Source organism: Toxotes jaculatrix, chromosome 16 (genome assembly GCF_017976425.1).
Source record: "Toxotes jaculatrix isolate fToxJac2 chromosome 16, fToxJac2.pri, whole genome shotgun sequence".
Classification (NCBI taxonomy): Eukaryota; Metazoa; Chordata; class Actinopteri; family Toxotidae; genus Toxotes; species Toxotes jaculatrix.
Window position 1 is genome coordinate 9,083,537 of NC_054409.1, and position 21,693 is coordinate 9,105,229.

At 39.2% G+C, this 21,693-nt stretch overlaps 1 protein-coding gene across 4 annotated transcripts in view; it reads left to right on the top strand.

Moving 5' to 3' along the window:
* Positions 1–21,693, top strand: part of igsf9a (immunoglobulin superfamily, member 9a) — a 116,613-nt gene that overhangs the window by 89,697 nt on the left and 5,223 nt on the right. For 2 of the 4 annotated variants that reach the window (XM_041059514.1, XM_041059513.1), the window contains exons 13-21: positions 7,619–7,730; positions 9,463–9,653; positions 11,388–11,605; positions 11,961–12,045; positions 13,069–13,239; positions 13,627–13,663; positions 14,015–16,321; positions 17,031–17,104; positions 18,963–20,427. In XM_041059514.1, the coding sequence (XP_040915448.1) occupies positions 7,619–7,730; positions 9,463–9,653; positions 11,388–11,605; positions 11,961–12,045; positions 13,069–13,239; positions 13,627–13,663; positions 14,015–16,321; positions 17,031–17,104; positions 18,963–19,126 (3,359 nt within the window). In that variant the 3' untranslated portion in view covers positions 19,127–20,427. Of the gene's footprint in view, positions 1–7,618; positions 7,731–9,462; positions 9,654–11,387; positions 11,606–11,960; positions 12,046–13,068; positions 13,240–13,626; positions 13,664–14,014; positions 16,322–17,030; positions 17,105–18,962; positions 20,428–21,693 lie in introns of those variants that run through there. The other 2 variants (XM_041059515.1, XM_041059516.1) reach the window with 2 other exon arrangements.

The window sequence follows — 21,693 nt, forward strand, 5'->3', positions numbered from 1 at the left end:
TTATGACATTTTGAGTCCGAAAAAAATTTAGACTTTTTTTGGCCGAAAAAAACGCCATACTATACTATGACGTTTTTTATGACATTTTGAGGTCGAAAAAAATTTTGATTGTCTTTGGCCGATTTTGATGCCTTACTATACTATGACGTTTTTTATGACACTTTGAGGCCGAAAAAAATGTAGACTTTTTTTGGCCGAAAAAAACGCCATACTATACTATGACGTTTTTTATGACACTTTGAGGTCGAAAAAAATTTTGACTGTCTTTGGCCGAAAAAAACGCCCTACTATACTATGACGTTTTTTATGACATTTTGAGGCCGAAAAAAATTTTGACTTTTTTTGGCCGAAAAAAAAAAAACGCCATACTATACTATGACGTTTTTTATGACATTTTGAGTCCGAAAAAAATTTTGACTTTTTTTGGCCGAAAAAAACGCCATACTATACTATGACGTTTTTTGTGACATTTTGAGGCCGAAAAAAATTTTGACTTTTTTTGGCCGAAAAAAACGCCATACTATACTATGACGTTTTTTATGACATTTTGAGGTCGAAAAAAATTTTGACTGTCTTTGGCCGATTTTGATGCCTTACTATACTGTGACGTTTTTTATGACATTTTGAGGCCGAAAAAAATTTTGACTTTTTTTGGCCGAAAAAAACGCCATACTATACTATGACGTTTTTTATGACATTTTGAGGCCGAAAAAAATTTTGACTGTCTTTGGCCGAAAAAAACGCCATACTATACTATGACGTTTTTTATGACATTTTGAGGTCGAAAAAAATTTTGACTTTTTTTGGCCGATTTTGAGGCCTTACTATACTATGACGTTTTTTATAACATTTTGAGGCCGAAAAAAATTTTGACTTTTTTTGGCCGAAAAAAACGCCATACTATACTATGACGTTTTTTATGACATTTTGAGGTCGAAAAAAATTTAGACTTTTTTTGGCCGAAAAAAACGCCATACTATACTATGACGTTTTTTATGACATTTTGAGGTCGAAAAAAATTTAGACTTTTTTTGGCCGAAAAAAACGCCATACTATACTATGACGTTTTTTATGACATTTTGAGGTCGAAAAAAATTTAGACTGTCTTTGGCCGATTTTGACACCTTACTATACTATGACGTTTTTTATGACATTTTGAGGTCGAAAAAAATTTTGACTTTTTTTGGCCGAAAAAAAACGCCATACTATACTATGACGTTTTTTATGACATTTTGAGGTCGAAAAAAATTTTGATTGTCTTTGGCCGATTTTGAGGCCTTACTATACTATGACGTTTTTTATGACATTTTGAGGCCGAAAAAAATTTTGACTTTTTTTGGCCGAAAAAAAACGCCATACTATACTATGACGTTTTTTATGACACTTTGAGGTTGAAAAAAATTTTGACTGTCTTTGGCCGAAAAAAACGCCATACTATACTATGACGTTTTTTATGACATTTTGAGGCCGAAAAAACTTTTGACTTTTTTTGGCCGAAAAAAAAACGCCATACTATACTATGACGTTTTTTATGACATTTTGAGTCCGAAAAAAATTTTGACTTTTTTTGGCCGAAAAAAAACGCCATACTATACTATGACGTTTTTTGTGACATTTTGAGGCCGAAAAAAATGTAGACTTTTTTTGGCCGAAAAAAACGCCATACTATACTATGACGTTTTTTATGACATTTTGAGGTCGAAAAAAATTTTGACTGTCTTTGGCCGATTTTGATGCCTTACTATACTATAACGTTTTTTATGACATTTTGAGGTCGAAAAAAATGTAGACTTTTTTTGGCCGAAAAAAACGCCATACTATACTATGACGTTTTTTATGACATTTTGAGGTCGAAAAAAATTTTGACTGTCTTTGGCCGATTTTGATGCCTTACTGTACTATGACGTTTTTTATGACATTTTGAGGTCGAAAAAAATTTTGACTGTCTTTGGCCGAAAAAAACGCCATACTATACTATGACGTTTTTTATGACATTTTGAGGTCGAAAAAAATTTAGACTTTTTTTGGCCGAAAAAAACGCCATACTATACTATGACGTTTTTTATGACATTTTGAGGTCGAAAAAAATTTTGACTGTCTTTGGCCGATTTTGATGCCTTACTGTACTATGACGTTTTTTATGACATTTTGAGGTCGAAAAAAATTTTGACTGTCTTTGGCCGAAAAAAACGCCATACTATACTATGACGTTTTTTATGACATTTTGAGGTCGAAAAAAATGTAGACTTTTTTTGGCCGAAAAAAACGCCATACTATACTATGACGTTTTTTATGACATTTTGAGGTCGAAAAAAATTTAGACTTTTTTTGGCCGAAAAAAACGCCATACTATACTATGACGTTTTTTATGACATTTTGAGGTCGAAAAAAATTTTGACTGTCTTTGGCCGATTTTGACGCCTTACTATACTATGACGTTTTTTATGACATTTTGAGGTCGAAAAAAATTTTGATTGTCTTTGGCCGATTTTGATGCCTTACTATACTGTGACGTTTTTTATGACATTTTGAGGCCGAAAAAAATTTTGACTGTCTTTGGCCGATTTTGATGCCTTACTATACTATAACGTTTTTTATGACATTTTGAGGTCGAAAAAAATGTAGACTTTTTTTGGCCGAAAAAAACGCCATACTATACTATGACGTTTTTTGTGACATTTTGAGGCCGAAAAAAATTTTGACTTTTTTTGGCCGAAAAAAAAAAACGCCATACTATACTATGACGTTTTTTATGACATTTTGAGTCCGAAAAAAATTTTGACTTTTTTTGGCCGAAAAAAACGCCATACTATACTATGACGTTTTTTGTGACATTTTGAGGCCGAAAAAAATTTTGACTTTTTTTGGCCGAAAAAAACGCCATACTATACTATGACGTTTTTTATGACATTTTGAGGTCGAAAAAAATTTTGACTGTCTTTGGCCGATTTTGATGCCTTACTATACTGTGACGTTTTTTATGACATTTTGAGGCCGAAAAAATTTTTGACTTTTTTTGGCCGAAAAAAACGCCATACTATACTATGACGTTTTTTATGACATTTTGAGGTCGAAAAAAATTTTGACTGTCTTTGGCCGAAAAAAACGCCATACTATACTATGATGTTTTTTATGACATTTTGAGTCCGAAAAAAATTTAGACTTTTTTTGGCCGAAAAAAACGCCATACTATACTATGACGTTTTTTATGACATTTTGAGGTCGAAAAAAATTTTGACTTTTTTTGGCCGAAAAAAACGCCATACTATACTATGACGTTTTTTATGACATTTTGAGGTCGAAAAAAATTGTGGCTTTTTTTGGCCGAAAAAAACGCCATACTATACTATGACGTTTTTTATGACATTTTGAGGTCGAAAAAAATTTTGACTGTCTTTGGCCGATTTTGATGCCTTACTATACTATGACGTTTTTTATGACATTTTGAGGCCCAAAAAAATTTAGACTTTTTTTGGCCGAAAAAAACGCCATACTATACTATGACGTTTTTTATGACATTTTGAGGTCGAAAAAAATTTTGACTGTCTTTGGCCGATTTTGATGCCTTACTATACTATGATGTTTTTTATGACATTTTGAGGCCGAAAAAAATTTTGACTTTTTTTGGCCGAAAAAAACGCCATACTATACTATGACGTTTTTTATGACATTTTGAGGTCGAAAAAAATTTTGACTGTCTTTGGCCGATTTTGATGCCTTACTATACTATGACGTTTTTTATGACATTTTGAGTCCGAAAAAAATTTTGACTTTTTTTGGCCGAAAAAAACGCCATACTATACTATGACGTTTTTTATGACATTTTGAGGTCGAAAAAAATTTAGACTTTCTTTGGCCGAAAAAAACGCCATACTATACTATGACGTTTTTTATGACATTTTGAGGCCGAAAAAAATTGTGACTTTTTTTGGCCGAAAAAAACGCCATACTATACTATGACGTTTTTTATGACATTTTGAGGTGAAAAAAAATGTTGACTTTTTTTGGCTGAAAAAAACGCCATACTATACTATGACGTTTTTTTATGACACTTTTGAGGTCCAAAAAAATGTTGACTTTTTTTGGCCGAAAAAAACGCCATACTATACTATGACGTTTTTTATGACATTTTGAGGTCGAAAAAAATTTTGACTGTCTTTGGCTGATTTTGATGTCTTACTATACTATGACGTTTTTTATGACACTTTGAGGTCGAAAAAAATTTTGACTTTTTTTGGCCGAAAAAAACGCCATACTATACTATGACGTTTTTTATGACATTTTGAGGTGAAAAAAAATGTTGACTTTTTTTGGCCGAAAAAAACGCCATACTATACTATGACGTTTTTTATGACATTTTGAGGTCGAAAAAAATTTTGACTGTCTTTGGCCGATTTTGATGCCTTACTATACTGTGACGTTTTTTATGACATTTTGAGGCCGAAAAAAATTTTGACTTTTTTTGGCCGAAAAAAACGCCATACTATACTATGACGTTTTTTATGACATTTTGAGGTGAAAAAAAATGTAGACTTTTTTTGGCCGAAAAAAACGCCATACTATACTATGACGTTTTTTATGACATTTTGAGGTCGAAAAAAATGTTGACTTTTTTTGGCCGAAAAAAAGGCCATACTATACTATGACGTTTTTTATGACATTTTGAGGTGAAAAAAATTTTGACTGTCTTTGGCCGATTTTGATGCCTTACTATACTATGACGTTTTTTATGACATTTTGAGGCCGAAAAATTTTTTGACTTTTTTTGGCCGAAAAAAAACGCCATACTATACTATGACGTTTTTTATGACATTTTGAGGTCGAAAAAAATGTTGACTTTTTTTGGCCGAAAAAAACGCCATACTATACTATGACGTTTTTTATGACATTTTGAGGTCGAAAAAATTTTTGACTGTCTTTGGCCGATTTTGATGCCTTACTATACTATGACGTTTTTTATGACATTTTGAGGCCGAAAAAAAATTTGACTTTTTTTGGCCGAAAAAAACGCCATACTATACTATGACGTTTTTTGGCATATTTTGAGGTTTGGCCGTGGCCGCGCTACGAAATTTACCCTTCGCCAACACACAGGAAATGGATGTATTTATGCCTGTATCTCCCACATACTTCATCCAATGTGGATCAAACTTTACAGTCGTGTTGATCATGTGATTCAGAACAGATTAATGAACTGATATCGTGATACACAAATCGCACCAACTACTGAAAAGCAGACCAGATGAAGAGGGAGAAACTGATCAGCATACAAAAGAGAACACAGTGACATGCTCATATTATGCTACACACATACAGTACCTACTGTGGGAGAAGACATGTCTTTTGTACATGTGTATGTCTCTTTATATCTGGAGAGCAGATGAGATTAGGGCTGTTGGAAAGAAGAGAAGATAGTGGAGACATTGGTGCAGTTGAGCTCCTTTTACTTGGAGCCATAAATGTCAGTGTGCCATGTGAGCTATATAATGGAAACACATACCTTCTACATAGATGTATTAACAAGGAGTTGTCATGGCAAGCTGTGTAGATTTAGGATTTTATGTGGATCTTACATCATCAAACTATTAGCAGGGCACTGCAGGGAATTGAACCCCACCCTAGTGTACTAGGTGTACCATAACCAGTGCCTTTTGCTTTTTGGAGTGATGTAAAGGTAAAGCAAAACCTAAATTTCAATAGCATTTCTTAAATATTGTGTTATCAACATATCTAGTTAGAATGAGATATGGCATTTGTGGAAATGCTGTTGTAATGTAGGAAAGAAAACCTTACTTTGAATAATGTATATGACATATAGGTAGGTATTACTGCTATAGAATCAAAGCATGGATTCATGACATATAATCTATGTGTTATGTATTTTTGCTTTACGTCTGTGGGTAAGTGGTGATGTACATGACTGCATATGATTTGAAATAGTTCTTAATTGTTGAGAAAGTAGAGAAAGCAAAGGATTTGGACATGTAAAGAGCAAACACACAGTAGAAATGTAGAAAATGCACCAGAGCTCTGTTGTGCTCCAGCAATAAAAACACAGTACATATAAAAATATAAGTTAAGAAAAACAGGTAAATAAGACTGCAACAAATCTCTGTTCTGCATCATATCTCAACTACACCAAAGCTAGAACTGTTTAAATGTGTTTTAATAACACCTGTGTACATCAACAAGCCACAACCACTGTAAAATTGCTTTTAATCACTAAAACATTCTCAGCCTCCATCCACAAACTCTAATCAACTGTAACCCTAAGGTGATTTAAGGTGATAAATAACACACTATCCATCAAACAAAATTACTTTCACTTTCGTTGTCGGCCATGGCTACCCGCTACACCTTGACTAAAACAGCAAGGCTAGTAAAAATAAATAAATACATAAATAAAATAAAATCAGCATTGCTCGTACTTCGCCATGATTGGTTGGTCATGTTCACGTGAAGCGGGCTGTTAGTTGCCCTAGGAAAAAAAAACTTCTCGTGCGTCTGTGCGCAAGCATAGAGCTGCAATTCATAGAATCTGGCCTATAGACAATAATACGATCTCTCTCCTCTGGCAGATCGTCAACACTTTCTAACCCTTCACGATCTAATATCGTCATATGCCACACCCCTAGATCATACCGAGTTCAACGCATCCTATGACATTTTTCTGCCGTATTGGATTTCTCCGCCATATTGGATTTTGTTGAAAGCGAAACGAAATTTTCAGCAGTCACAAATTTTGTCTGATTCTCACGAAAATCAGCACAGACTATCTTTAGACCGTTCCGCACAAAACTTACTTGCTGGATATTTAAATTTCAACTTTGTTCCCCCATTACAGCCAGTCGAAATTGGTGGCTTTGCCACCATATTCGATTTGAGGTCCTATTTCGGGAACACTTTGGTGCAACGAAACCAACTTTGGTCGCATGCTTCATGACCACGTCCCGAGGGGACAGGAAAATTTGGTGTCATTCGGCCACTATGGGGGCGCTGCAATTAACAAAATTCTTGTGTTGGCTCATATCACTTGATGTGTTTGGATTTATAACTGATTGATGAATTGATGTGTGCAGATACTGTGTGTTATTCCATTGATAGAACTTGCCAACTTTCCTTGACAGCCAATGGAAATCGACGGAAAAGCCACCAAACAGGAAGTCAGCTTGTATTTCCACCAATCTCTTGCCAATTCAAACTTTGAATTTTGCTCACATCTCTGCAACGCTTTGATGTTCAAAGACCAAAAACCAGTCTTGGCGCTTTAAGACTTCCTCTGAAGTGCGCAATACAAATTTGGTGTCATTCGGCCATTAGGGGGTTATGTAATTAGCAAAATTGCGTTTTTGCATGTAACTTTTGACCAGTATGCCCGATATTCAAAAATTATATGGGCTCACAAATCTGCTTGGACCCCATATTGCTGCTTGCATCTATATTTTCATATTGTTTTCTGTAAACCCCTATTATAGCACAGGACAGATACCTGTGCCTCCACTCCACCTCCAATGGATAAATGTGGAACATCTAGAGATGGCCTCTAAACTTTAGCAGTATCAGGTAGTTGAAGTGCTGGCTGATTTCCATCAACTCCTCTCTGCTCCATCCATTACAGGAACCAGTCCCCATGCGGCTACCTCTCTGTCCGTCTCTCCAGGGGTGAAGCAGGCCAACATATCCTGGGAGGCAGGCTTTGATGGAGGATCAGCACAGACATTTTCAGTTTGGTGGGTGTAAAGCCTCCCACTTTCTTCTCAGGCTGTAACCATGGCAGCCATCGACAACGCTGGTATTACTCTATTGATCTCTAGGATGAGGAATTCATTTATCTGTTATCACTTCTTGGCAGCTACAATAAAAAACTCTGCTGCAGAGCATAACTTTATAATACAGTGGCCATGCTAGCTGCAATGGGAGGTTACTGACAAAACACAACGTAATACATTTGTTTCTTGTGAATCAGGGCTTTTATATTGGCTTAGAAAACAAGTCAAGTCAGTTTTATTTATGTAGCGCCAAATCATATCAGAAGTTATCTCTGGGCACTTATAGAGCAGGTCTAGACCGTGCTCTTAAAACACAGTGTTTTAGATATGCCTGTGATGAATTAAAAGGGAGTGACGGACAGGATAAAAGGGATGAACAACTGCAGTCATTTGGATAAAAATGAACCAGAACCATAATGTTAAAAATGTATTGCCCTTTCAAAACATGAGACGCAGTAAAAAACAAACTCCTTGTGTCCCAGGTATAATGCGTGGGCATGATGTCTTAAAAGCACTAGCATTATTTTTGTTAAGTGAAGTTTTTTAAAAAGTAGGATTCACTAATCGAATAGAAAACTATATTTAGACTATCATGTTTTTTTATGTCAGAGAATGCAAGTGATGGTATACAGAAAACTTCTCCTAATGCTCATCTTAATTACATTGTCACCTGGGAGCGCTACATCAGATGAATATAAGATGAGCTATCTTAATCCCTGAGAGGGAACTGGGTCAACGCTGCAGCAAGGAGCAGCATAGAAATAAATATAAATTACATCAAAAATATAAATATAGATCAGCCAATCAGTATAAACATCCCTCTAAAGTCTCAGCAACTCCTCGCTCTGACAGCCTGACATGTTATGACCAAAGATTATGAAGTGAATACACTGTCTTGTCATAAGAAAACAAAACATCAACACTTTTTTCCTGACTAACAGGATGTAAAGTGAATGTTTTTCCATTGACATTTCAACTGCAGTCTTCATTTTTTTCCCCCGTGAAGGCTAATAAATAATGATAGCAGACAGATCTGGTTAGAACATTGCAACTTTCTACAAAAGAAATTTTAACAACAGAATTGTGAAAGCTCCATGGGCAAACATTCACATATACTTGAAAAATCAAGGGCTACGGTGCAGAATAGAAAAGCACCCGCAGATCTTTTTTCCTTCTTAGAAGGTGACCTAAATTTGCTCCTGTATTTTGCTTCATAAATATGACCTACTCTTTGCAACACAAAGTATCTGTGCTTAATTCAAATTATACTCAGGTATGTAAAAGAGAAGGCCCTCACAATTAACCGCATCATGCTAATGTGAGTAATATTCTGTTCTTTTTTTATTTTCTTATAAGAGAACATATCGTTTCTGTTGAGCCAAAGCAGTCATCTTTAAAAACCAAGGCATTATTTATTGGATATTTTGTGTAACCTAATACTCTGTATAAAATAGATGTGTAGAACCTCAGCTCCAGTAGGAACATGAATATCACCATAATTGAAGTTGCAAGCTCTCTGTGCAGTAGCAGGGATACATCAGCGCTGTCTCTGCCAAAAAATCTGGAGCTGATGATGAGTATGAATGATTAATGAAACCTACTTTTCTGTCATGTTTCATAAAACCGGAATCCCAGAATTCCCTGCCTCTCTTTTGTTCTCACTTTTTTTTTTCTCTCTCCTCTCGGTCTGCAGGGTGAAGAAGATTTCAGCGAGTGATAATGATGGGAAGCAGGACTGGTTCTCTGTGCCTGTGCCCCCGTCCTCTGGCACCAGGCTGCAAGTGACAGGTCTGTCTCCGGCCACCGACTACCAGTTCAGCATCCTGTCTCACAATAAAATGGGCACGGGACCCTTCAGCGAGATTGCCACCACACGGACCTTGGGTCAGTACCATCCCCCCGGTTCCCTCTAAATCTGTTTCCGACAGCCAGTTGCAGATTTGTAAAATACTCTGACTCTTTTTTTTTATTAGCTATGAACAATGTAGAAAACATTCAGCTAGCTGGCTTTTCATTTTTTAGCTGATGCTGAGCATCTCTTTCATCAGCTCAATGATAAATGTTGCCAGAAGTAGATAATATCAGCTGTGGCTAATTAAAGTTTATTCCATGAGTAACTTGCCCGAAGGCCAAAATGAAATTTGGCTGTTGTGTGAGCTACAGGCCAGTGTCTGTACTTAGCCAAAGATTGTTTTTTTGAGAAGGAAGAACCTTACTTCAGTACTTGTGTTCTTAGTTCCTAACACAAACCTAGCACTAGAGATGTGGCTGGAGGGATGGCAATGTTGGTGTGACAGTCGTTAGGTCCACCACTTTGGTCCAACATGAAGTCTCTCAACAGCTACCAGATGCACTAAGAAATTTGGTATAGGCACATGTGTCCCTCTCATTAAGAAGTGACATGGAACTTCTTAATGAGCTCCCCTCATTATACATCAAGCGACGCCATCAAAGTCCTTTGGTTTATGACCAAATACTTGCAAACTAATGACTCTGCCATCAGCCTCAACCGTGCTTTGTAGTGTCAGCATGTAAGCATTTACCTCAAACCACCTCTGTGTCTTAAGTACAGAGCTACCAGCGTGGCTGTAGACTCTTAGTCTTGTCTGACCTGTTATCCAGCAGTGAGTTGTATCCTCAGAGGTATTTTTGTGATCTTGTAGATGTCAACAGTCATAAACCTTTCAGTCCAATATTTCCACTCTGTGTACTGCTGCCTTCTTACCTGGATGTACAGTGTATTTAGATATATTTTGTCCCCAGCCTTAGTCCATGGCAGACCAGGGTAGTGGATGGCACAGTCTGTGGAAATGATGTGAGTTAAATGTTGCTTTTGCCCCTGGAAATATTTTATCGTAGTGAACAGAGAATAGACATCTGTGAAACATTTGAGAGATCATGAAGATACCTTTGAAGATGCAACCCCTTGCTGGATATAAAGTAAAGAAAAAATAAATAAAAAATTAACTGTTAGATTTCCCCCCCCTCAAAGGTTTGTGTTAGGAATCATCCTGTCAATTTCAGTAGTGTGAATCTCTCAATTAAACCTGTAATCATCGTCAAAAAAGGTTATAGTCCTAAAAGTAATTAATTAAAAGGGTGTATGGTGCTGCTATTTGAGTGTGGCAGTAAGGATGTGTCTGGATATAAAGTAAAGAAAAAATAAATAAAAAATTAACTGTTAGATTTCCCCCCCCTCAAAGGTTTGTGTTAGGAATCATCCTGTCAATTTCAGTAGTGTGAATCTCTCAATTAAACCTGTAATCATCGTCAAAAAAGGTTATAGTCCTAAAAGTAATTAATTAAAAGGGTGTATGGTGCTGCTATTTGAGTGTGGCAGTAAGGATGTGTCAGTATATTTTCATACATTACTACTACAGCTGACATATAGTAAAATTAACACGACATGTTTGCCTTGGATTTTATAACTGGATAGTTGATCTTTTGTGTATTGTATGTTTTTTTCTTGGACTCTAACATACCCCCTCTCTTTATTCCTTCACACTCTCAAGGTTGAATATCTGTGACAGTTGCAATTTCCTCCACTGTAATTTAATTTTTCCGCCAGAACGTATCTGGCTGATCCACTGAAGGTCTCTCTTATTCCCTCTGCATCAGATCCTCCACTGAGGAGAAGTAAACTAAAGCCTCCTGCATTGCTGTCAGCTAATCAGGGCTCAGCAGGTGTTGTTCTGCAATGGTCCCTTCCTGAAGCTCAGCACCCTCCCATCACAAGCTTTGTTCTCCAATCCCGCACTGAGCAAGGGGAGTGGTTTAATTTGGTCGACGACATCAGTGCCAACAGTAGTGAATTAGTCGTTCCAGGTCTACACAAGGTAACACGCCAGTCGAACTGCTCCCTCTGAGACTAATCAGTCCACGTTGCCTGTTGAATGCCTTGGAGATTTTTATCTAGGCTATACCTTCATGTAGACCCTCACTTAGGCACACTATGTGGCAGCCATCACTTTTCTGTCGCCTTTCAATCTGTGTGTGCTGCCTTTTGTTTATTCTGCCCCTTTCATCCTCCTTTTTCTCCCCTATATAGGCCTACTCAAATTCAAATGAACTTCATTAGCATTGCAGGCACAGGCCCGTGTTGACAAAGTGTGGTTTCATCCTCTGTCCTCCCCACTGTGTGTGTCTGTGTGTTTGTGTTTCTGTGTGCGTGTGTGTGGATGCTGGTCTCAGGACTGTGTGTACGAGCTGCGGCTGCTATCTCGTCGCGGGGAGTTGCTGAGCGAGCCCAGTCCATCAGTCAATGTCTCAACCGTGGGTAGGTGTTCGAGAGCAACCTTGCCCCCTTCGTATTCTCGCCCCACCCTTCACGTTTCCACCCGTCCTCCTCTCTCAGTCTGCTATTCTAACTCTTTTCTCTCTTTCTACATTTCTTCCCCCGTCCCTTCTGTTCTCAGCGTTAAACCAAAATTAGAGCAGGGCCCCAGGGAACGCTGTCCATTAGAAGCCTGAATTATAGAAATAGCTGCACTAATAACTTCTCAAAAGAGTTTTTCTGATTCTTGTGTGAATGTGACATGAATGTGAATCAGATATGGTACGGAGTCATCAAACACAGGGATCTACAACTCCCACTAGTGTTACCCAAGGACTTCCACAACAATCTGAGCCATAAGTTGTATATTGTTTAACATGGCTCTGCTGATAATGTCAGCTGGATGTCTTACGGAGCAAATTATGCAGAAACAAGAAGTTTATGATTTGATGATAATGACTGTTACAGGGACGTAGATTGGAGATTAGATCCACGTGAAACTGGTAATACCAAACCTTGTAGCAGTCATTTATGAGTTTCTCTGTTTGTGATGTAAATTAATTATATTTATTGTAATAGTAACACACAGACGATATGATCTAATTGTTTGATTAATTTAAAATGAAACAACTATATAAAATTTATAATAATTTATAAACCGATACTTTTTATAAAACATATTTAAATACATGCAAAATGCATGCTAAGAAGGAAAGAAATATATAATTTTAATATAGTTCTTAATTTATGAAAAATTAATCAATGGCTAAACATAAAATAATAACAGAAATGTAGGGGAAAAAGGGAAGAGTTATATCTGTCTCTCTTTTTAGCTTAACTTTGTTGTCTTGTGTTTTTTCTCTATCACTATTGAGAGCTACTGTTTAGTTTTTCTTTTCTTAAATTATTTGATTATTTGTACTTTATTTATGGTTATAGCTGACTCTACACTCTTAGCTCACCCTTCATTTATTATTATTATTTTTTTTTTAACTCATATTTATCACTGTTGAAATGATGTCACAGGGATGGAGATCTACCCCGGCACATCCCGACTCCTGGAGTTCGTCCCAGAGCCATTACTGGCTGGCGTGCTGGGCGGGGTCGGTTTCATGTGCTTGGCACTTGTCTTGCTGCTTGGGTCCGCCTGTGTCATCAGCCACAAGAGGGACCAGAGCCGCAGAAAGAAGAAGGATGGTAAAACTCCTCTCACTCCAGAGACTCAGTAGACACTCACTTTGATGAACTGCATCATGAATATCATCATTTATTCAATAAAATATTGAAGGCACTTTCAATCCATTATATAAATCATACCCCACTGCATAGATCTGGCGCTCCTCTTGTCCCCTGCTCGTCCATTCACTTGTAAAAGTTATTGATGTCATTTACATTACTTGCTAATTAGGGTAATTTCTCATTAGTGGCTGATAAATGTAAGTGTAATTAACTTTTTGGACAAGCCTGGGTGCCTTGGGCCCTTTAATGGGCTCTTATTGGGGTTGATTATGTTTTTACTTCTTGGTCAGTGTGGCTGTATCCTAATGAGTCAGATACCATCTTGCCCCTCTCCCTTCCTTTCAGAGCCCCCTCCAGCCATCTATAAATGCTCCCCATCAGTGTAAGTACCCCTTTATCATTTCATTATAATACCTCCCATTGACCTTTCCCTCTGCTTCCCATACAAACTAAAACATGGTGAAAATGCCAGCACCTCAGCTGTTTCCTATTTCATATCTTCTTTTTCTTCCTCGTCTTCCTTGTCATGTATTGCTGCTGTTGCTGCTGCTGCTGCTGCTGTTTTGGTCTCTCTCTGTCTATATCTCTCCCGCCCCCTCTTTCTCTCTCTCTCAATCTTATTTTCTCGGTCTCTATTTCTCTTCCTCTTACACCTCCGGTTTTTCTTACAATTTTCTTCTTTCACCCCCCCCCCCCCCCCCCCCTTCTCTCTCTCTCTCTCACACACACACAGAAAGACTTCAGGCACCGGCAGTCCAGACAGTGTGTTGAAGAAAAGCCTGCTTCCAGCCAGCACCTTCTATCCCACCACTTCCTCTACCACTACCACCACCTCCTCCTCCTCCTCCTCACAGACAGACTGTTCCTCCTTTAGCACTGAGAATCATCATCGGCGGAAGCATCTCCCATCCAACTACAGCAGGGGCCTTACTAGGACAACTTCTTCTCCCATTTCTCCTCCAATTGAGTTGATCTCTAGAGGTCCAGATGGCCGCTTCATACTTCCACCATATGACAATGACACATTGAGTGTTCACAGCAGGAAAAGTGTAAGGTATGACCAACCTACCAGAGTCAGAAAGTCTGTGTCACTGCACTCTGGTGGAGAAGACAGGAAAGAGCCGCCTTTTGTGCTCTCTGTTGATCTCCCACCTTGCAAACCAGTGGAAGCCAACTCCACAAACCAAATCTGCGGCATGGCCCAGCACCTGCCCTGTCAAAATCCTTCTATCTTGAATCAGAAGGCAAGCTATGATGGCTTTCCTGACATTAGCAGCCTGTGCTCAAACAGTAGTTTGGCCACAATTCCTCATCAAGACCGAGTACTAACTCCCTCATTTCCAGTGCTACCACATATCCGATCCAGCCTAGGTCAGCCGTCTACGACCGCCAGCAGCCTGGTGCTCCAAATGGAGCATGAGCGGGAGACAGGGAACCTGAGTCGCTGCCTGAAACTGGCTCAGGAGCGGGAGGAGCTGGAGAGGGAGCTCCAGAAGTACACACTAGAAAGAGGCTCTATGAGGGAGCAGCCAGACTTGGAGAGAAGAGAAGCTGATGATAATGAGTTTGTCTGGGAATATAAAAGTAGTACCTTACCACACAGATACCTCCAGGGCAGCAAGAAGAGCTTTGGCCTATCTCCAAGCCCTTTCTCTTCTTCCTCTGTCTACTGGGAAACCTCTCCTCCCATTCTGACCCCAGCCAGGACCTGTTTCAGTGTGTCTTCACCTACGAGTCCCTCTTGCTTTAATTCCGGCAACCACCATCTCGCTCCATCTGTCGCCAAACAGACCCCCCTCCTCCAATCTGAGGAGGCAGGCAGTTTTTCCATAGACAGATTAACTGTCCCGAATCTCTCCTCAAAGCACCAGAGACATGAAAAGGTAGAGGCAGCACCACAGGGCTATGATAATTCACCACAATCCACAGTCTTAGAAATGCAAACGAATGATTCATGCTCTGAGGCACGGAGACAGAACAGTCTTAGTCATGGCAGCCTTTCAATGTTGTCTTTCCATAGCGATAAATATACTGAAAACTCTAATTCGGCTCTCGATACACTGCCAGACTCTTCAAAAGAGGAGGCATCATTCCCCAGGCCAACTGATGAGGGCGTGTGTGTTGAGATGAGTGTGGATGAGCCAGAGTTGGAAGTATGCGTAATGCGGCCTACAAAGCCGATGCTGCACCACAGAATCGCCTCTCACGTGCAACACGGGCGGTCACTGACTCAGAGAGGCCGGTATGAAGACATGAGGAGGAGCACAAGCTTTAACTGCCATAGTCCTGCTTCTGTTGACCATATTATCAGGGTCCTGGCTTATCCACAGCCTCCAGAACCAGATCTCTGGAGAGCTATGACCAAAGGCTCTAAATTCTGGGACTCTAAGCAGCGAAGTCAGAGTCTAGACTTGAGGAGACGGAAAGAGAACAATTTCCTGACCCCTGATGCGTGGATAGACTCACTCAGCCAAGAGAACTGCTCTTCTGCAGCTTCAGACACTGTGTTCAGGGAACCCCAGAGTTTTCCTACCAGGAAAATCTCCAAATCTCCAGCAAATTCTCCCTCTGCTACCCAAGCTGCCACCTGTTCACCTCCTGCTGTGGACCATTTAGCCGCAAGGGGCAGTCCAGAGAGGGCCATACCAAATCCTGATCTGCCTTTCCACTACGAGCCAAGAGGAGAGGCATCCATCTTTCCAAATGCTGCCAAATGGCCAATCACCTACCACCAGGAAGCCATGAAAGAAGCAGAAGGTTACTTGGATGCCATGAAGGAAATTTCGAGATGCTTAACCCACACCAACAATGATCAGGAGGTACTACTGGAAGTGGAGGCAGGAGGCTATGAGGGAGTGCCAGAGTCCGGGAGCAGCTACAGCAGTTACGCCAGCAGCGGCCGAGGCAGCATGGAGCCCACCAATGGACGCCTGTCTTTGTGTCACCTTTCTCCAACCCTCACCACCTCACCTGAGACTATAGAGGACAGCCAGGGGAGTACAGAGGACAAGCACAGCCACAAAATGGAACCAAGCCAGAGGTATTAAGAACATAATGAATGAGGGGAATTATGTCTTACAGAAGAAAATGTGGGGCTTGCATTTGTAGTGCAAGAGGACCCTGTGTGGTCGATATAAGGCTTTCAAGGTGAGCCTAATACATTGGCAGATTTTCAAAACAAACAAATGTCACAACAGACTTATTCTTAAAAAAACAAAAACAAAATTAATTTCTATTTGCATATTTGCATAAGCAATACTGGAATGCATGGGTGTTCAGTTTTGCTTGAATATCATAAAATGATAAAAAAAAAAGCAGTGTGAGCAATGTCAGAATAATATGAAAAGCAATTAATTCAACTGAAATAGCTCAGAAAACATTCATAAATTGTGCATACAAAATGCGCATAAAGTGTTGCATAACTCTAAGAGTTACGGAGATTTTTTTCCTCTCTCTCTGCTGTAGTTACACATGTCATCTTTGTGGTGTAAATGGACACAGATTACATAACTTAAAATGCCTCGGTAGGATGTGAAAAGAAATATTAGCAAACATTCCCCACACTATCTGCTCAGTTTTACTTAAAAAAAAAAAAAGCAAAGTGTGCGTCTTGACTGGACTTGATGTATAGTGTATTGGTGGTGCTTTGCCATTTGCTTGATGTGTTTGTGTATGTTTATGTGTGTGCGCATTAAACACCCAAACTGTGTTTATATTTGGTATTAAGTGATGTTTTGTGACCTCTCCAGGAGAAAGGCTTCTGTTGATGAGAATTATGAGTGGGATGCTGCAGATGTCTACTCACAGCCTAGAGACCGTGATGGTGAGGAGTTTTCTTTTCTTATAAATAATGCGCAGTTCACATTTTGGTACAAACACTGGTGAAGAAAACTAGACAAATTTGTCTGGTTAGAATCCTTAATTGAGGTAATGTGATGCAGAGTCAAAACAAAATGTGTGAAGTTGTGTAGTTAGAGACTTGTTCACTGTTTATCCAAATGGTTCCTTCAGTTCAGTAGACAAATCCTGACAGGACAGGGACATGGCATCAACTGATGAAGGGATGTTGTAATCAGTATTTTTTTTAATTTAAAAAAAGAAGTTGAGATATATGACTGTAAAAAAGAGAAACTTCTAATTGGCTTTTACTGTCAGCAGATGTGCCCATTATTTGTGCAGAGAGAAGGGGACCTAAATTAGCTACATCAACTGGTTTGCAAGTAGCCAATCAATAATGACTTTCACTCTTGAGCATCATTCACCTGTAGGACCTTGTGTAAGCCATCAGCTGGCATCAATTACAGGGAGAGTGGTAATATTAGCTCCTTTCTCACCAAATAGTTCCAGGAATTACGGGGCCGCAAGAAATAAAGTAGGAACTAAAAGTGCCTGATTAGAATTTGTCAATAACGATTTAAATTTGATGGCAGGATTACTGCGACGTGACTCCATGATAGCTGATGTCTCATGTTAAGAATGGGTGCAAAGGAGACATGCAGAGGTGGAAAAGGAGACTATGTCTGCTTTTGAAAGCCCTGGGGGAAAAAAAACTTTTATTTCCTGCAGACTTGTTGATATTTTTAACGTTAATAAACATTACCAGAAACGGTCACCTCTCATCCTAATATTACAACAAGACTTCCAAATAAAATGAAAAAAATATGTTGTTTTTAACTGCTTTTTAAGCAGGACGACATCATTTGTCTGCGCCTTTCAAAACCGTCACAAGGCACAAATAGAAAAATAAATCTGTCTTGTGATGTGACAACTCTGCAGTTCAGGGAAACATCATGGTTTGGATTAAAAAAATTTTCTTAAGGTTGGGTGACCTTCATGATCATAGTTAGAATAATAACTACTTTTCTAAGGCAATGGAGCGATTATGGTCGTGGTTGAAACAGAAACGGCTTGAAATTATAAACAAACAGCAGCTTTCCTTGTTCAAGTCTGACCTTTCGTTGACCTGTCTATCCCCCTCAGCCTCCTCCCTACGCAGACTTTGAGAACAATAGTATTAGAACAATACAGCAACAACTGAACTTAAACATGTCATTTTGGGCACTTGGTGAAAATGAATAACGAAATCAAAGAAGCCGTACACAAGTGTTGGACCAGTGAGTGACGTTAAGCCCTTAAAAACTCTGCCTTCCATACTTCCTGAGACATCAGAATGAACAGCCCCTGAAGCAGTCACAAGCTGGTATGGTTTAGTCCTTGATCTCTCTGCACAAAAATGCACATTAATGTTTCTTATTTCCTGAAATGGTTCTTGTACTGCTGGAAATGTTATTTTTCATATAAAACCTGTAGACTAACATTCAGTGGTAGCGTAGTGTGCGTGGTAGAGAGCAACATTTAACAGGCCATTAACAGAAGACTTAGCAATTTTTAAATTTGATCTCAGTGACATTTGTTACAGTATTTTCAGGAACAAATTAAGAGTAAGGTCAGACGTAGTTTTACTCTTTGGCTCCTCTGAATTAACTTTCAAGCTAACCTGCATTTGCACGCAGAATCTGATATTTAATATCCAACCCTTAACCTGTGAGTGGTTAATATCTGCGGGAGTTCAGGATGGAGGGGACGAAAGCAGCGGGGTATAGACATTTAATGAAATAACATCTGCGGTAAAATATCAGAAAAACTCATAGATAATTTCACAAGTTTCTTTTTACCCACAGGCCTGCTTCCTTCATTGAATCTGCTGAAGCCTCCCCCGTGCTGTAGCCTTCCCAGCATGCAGTGCTCCACTAAGGCACTGAAAAATTGCACTCAGCTGTCTTTGCTCCCAGGGCATCAAAGCAGCTGCTCTGCTGAGCCAGAACCAGACACTGTGCTGTTCTGACAGCGCCAGCCTTCGGCTCATCTCATTGGTGTGTCCCCTCACTTATTGACAAAATTCACAAGGCGATAAAAAGTGCATGTGGTAGAAACTGAGCTTTTGTCTGATCGATTGATTTTTCTTTTTCAAACCAAAAAAAAGGAAAAAAGTACCAAATGGCTCTTTTTTTTGGCACTTTGGTCTCTTTATTAAACTTCACTTGAAAAATCACGGTTTCCAACGCATACGGGTCTCGGTAAAAATAACGGAGACACAAAAACACCCTTTATGCAGAGCTTTAAAAGTTTGCTTCGCTTTGTGACCTATCACCATGACGCTTTTTCTACATTTTCTTCAGAGACAATCTGCCAAACTGCGGATATCAAAGGCTTCCTCTGTGCTGATAGATTCTCCACCTTCCCTGGTGTAGTATGATATTCCATTCATCATCCAGGGGACGACTCAGTGGCCACACAAGGGACACAACCATCTCAGTCATCATCAAGTGACTGGTTTAGGCTGTGGATGATTAACGTTTTAGACGTCATTAATCATCTTTGAGTTTAACAAAAGAGCTTTTTATGAAATGTCAATTAATAAGGGAGATAAATAGAATATAAAAGGTTAGTCTGCGGCACAGTTACTATTTTGATTTAGTGTAACACTGTTCCTCAAAGTGGCATTTCCCAACAAAGATCATTATCTGCTTTTTTTTTCTTTTTGTCCTTAAAATACTGTGAATTTTTGGAATCCAAACATCTACCGAAGCTGGATAAAAGCCCAAGTTTCCTCTCCAGGCCGTCTCCTTGTTCGGCGAAGCAAGACCTCAGATTATGTTCAGTAATTAAGTCAGAGTCAGGTTCACTTTTTTGGGCTGGTCCCTGTTTAGTTTTTATGGATATGAAGGGAAATTAGTTTTTATTTTCTTTAATTTGACATCAATTTACTAAAGGCCAATTCACTGAATGGTGACTGCTCTTTTCTCCCAGCAACATCTGCTTCATACTCACCCAGCTAGTACCTAAAGAACAAAGATAACGCTTCACATCAGCTAAATACCATCAGTGCATGGTATTTTCAACCCTCATGCAGCAGTATGTAAACGCTCTTTAGAAAAATTGGAAAACTTAACTATTTCTACCATCCATCCCAAAAGACGTGCAGCATTAAATCTTAGTGACAAGCAAATTTGTGCTGTTGACCATTTGCAAACCATCTTGACAGGGCTGACCTTTGCGGGAATGGAAGGAATCAGAGAATCCAGAATGGAGGAAGCCACGCTTTTGTCTGTGTTCATTCACTCTGGGCCGTTTTTAGCCATACAGCAGGCGAGCTAAAGGATGCTGGGGGGGGGGACTCTCATCACCTGATACAGGGAGGGATCTGCAGGCAGAGTCTGAAGGGGGACACTCCACTGGGGGCTGTCATATAGATAACTATACGGCTGCTGCCACGCATAAGTCTCAGGCTCCTCATGTTCTAGGCAAACATCATAATATGATCCACACTCGGATAAGCCTTGTTACCAGAATACAGATAATACTGTACGTCCACAGGTGCGTCCTCAGCTCGAGTCATGTTGGCAGTAAGTCTGGTTTAAGCAGAAAGATAGCCTTTAATGATAAACAATGGGCTACACCCTGAAATTAAAGCACAGTTCCTGATGTCCTGAGCCAGGAAAATCCAGGCATTTTGAGTAATAGATATTTGGCAGTAAGTCCACATGTTTACTCCAGGAATAACAAAAAAAACCCCACTGACCACACAGCTCTGTCAGTGAGTAACCTCCTTTGCCCCAGTATACTTTTTTATAGATATAAAAATAGGGGTCAGCAGTTTCAGTTATGACCCCTATGATATAACCGAATGCCAAAAGAGCTTCCCTCAACGGCAGCCCCTGCACTGCTGTTGATACTTAACCAACCTTCCAGCAACCCAACAACTTTTCAGGCACAAATCTGCCACCACTGCCCTAAACCTACGGAGACAAACATGCTTATGCTTCATGCTTTCTTTTCTTCATGAACAATGGAGGAAAAAGGAAAAATGGGTTTGGCTTGCTGCTCTAGCTCAAGGCCCTCACATTAGTCAACCAAATAATTAACTGAGAACTCCACAGTGTACCAGAGCATTGTGGGGTATCCATCCTATAATTGAAATTCACTCATAGAGGCTACATTTACTGCAAATCAATGCTTCACTTCTGTAGAACATTTTCATTTTCTAGTGTACATATATTGTACCTCGAGTCCATAAATGATCAAACCCCATGTGCTGCTCAGGGGATTTGTAGTCAGCACTACTTTTTTTGCCTATGTTTTTGAAATTGGATCTAAATATTGTGCTTCCAGTACATCAAACACAGAAAAGTATGTGAAAATATTTTTTTCTTTACTGGATATAATACTTTTAAAGAAATAATTCTGCTGGCTTTTGACAGTTAGGGGTCAAAACCTGAATAACACAATCCTTTGGGGAGCTACGGTATATTGTATGTCGAATGCTTTTGAGGATTCAACTGTGAAATGTTCTTGCAGAATGTGAATAACACAACTCCGACGATATAGAAATACTGATAAACAGCACCACAG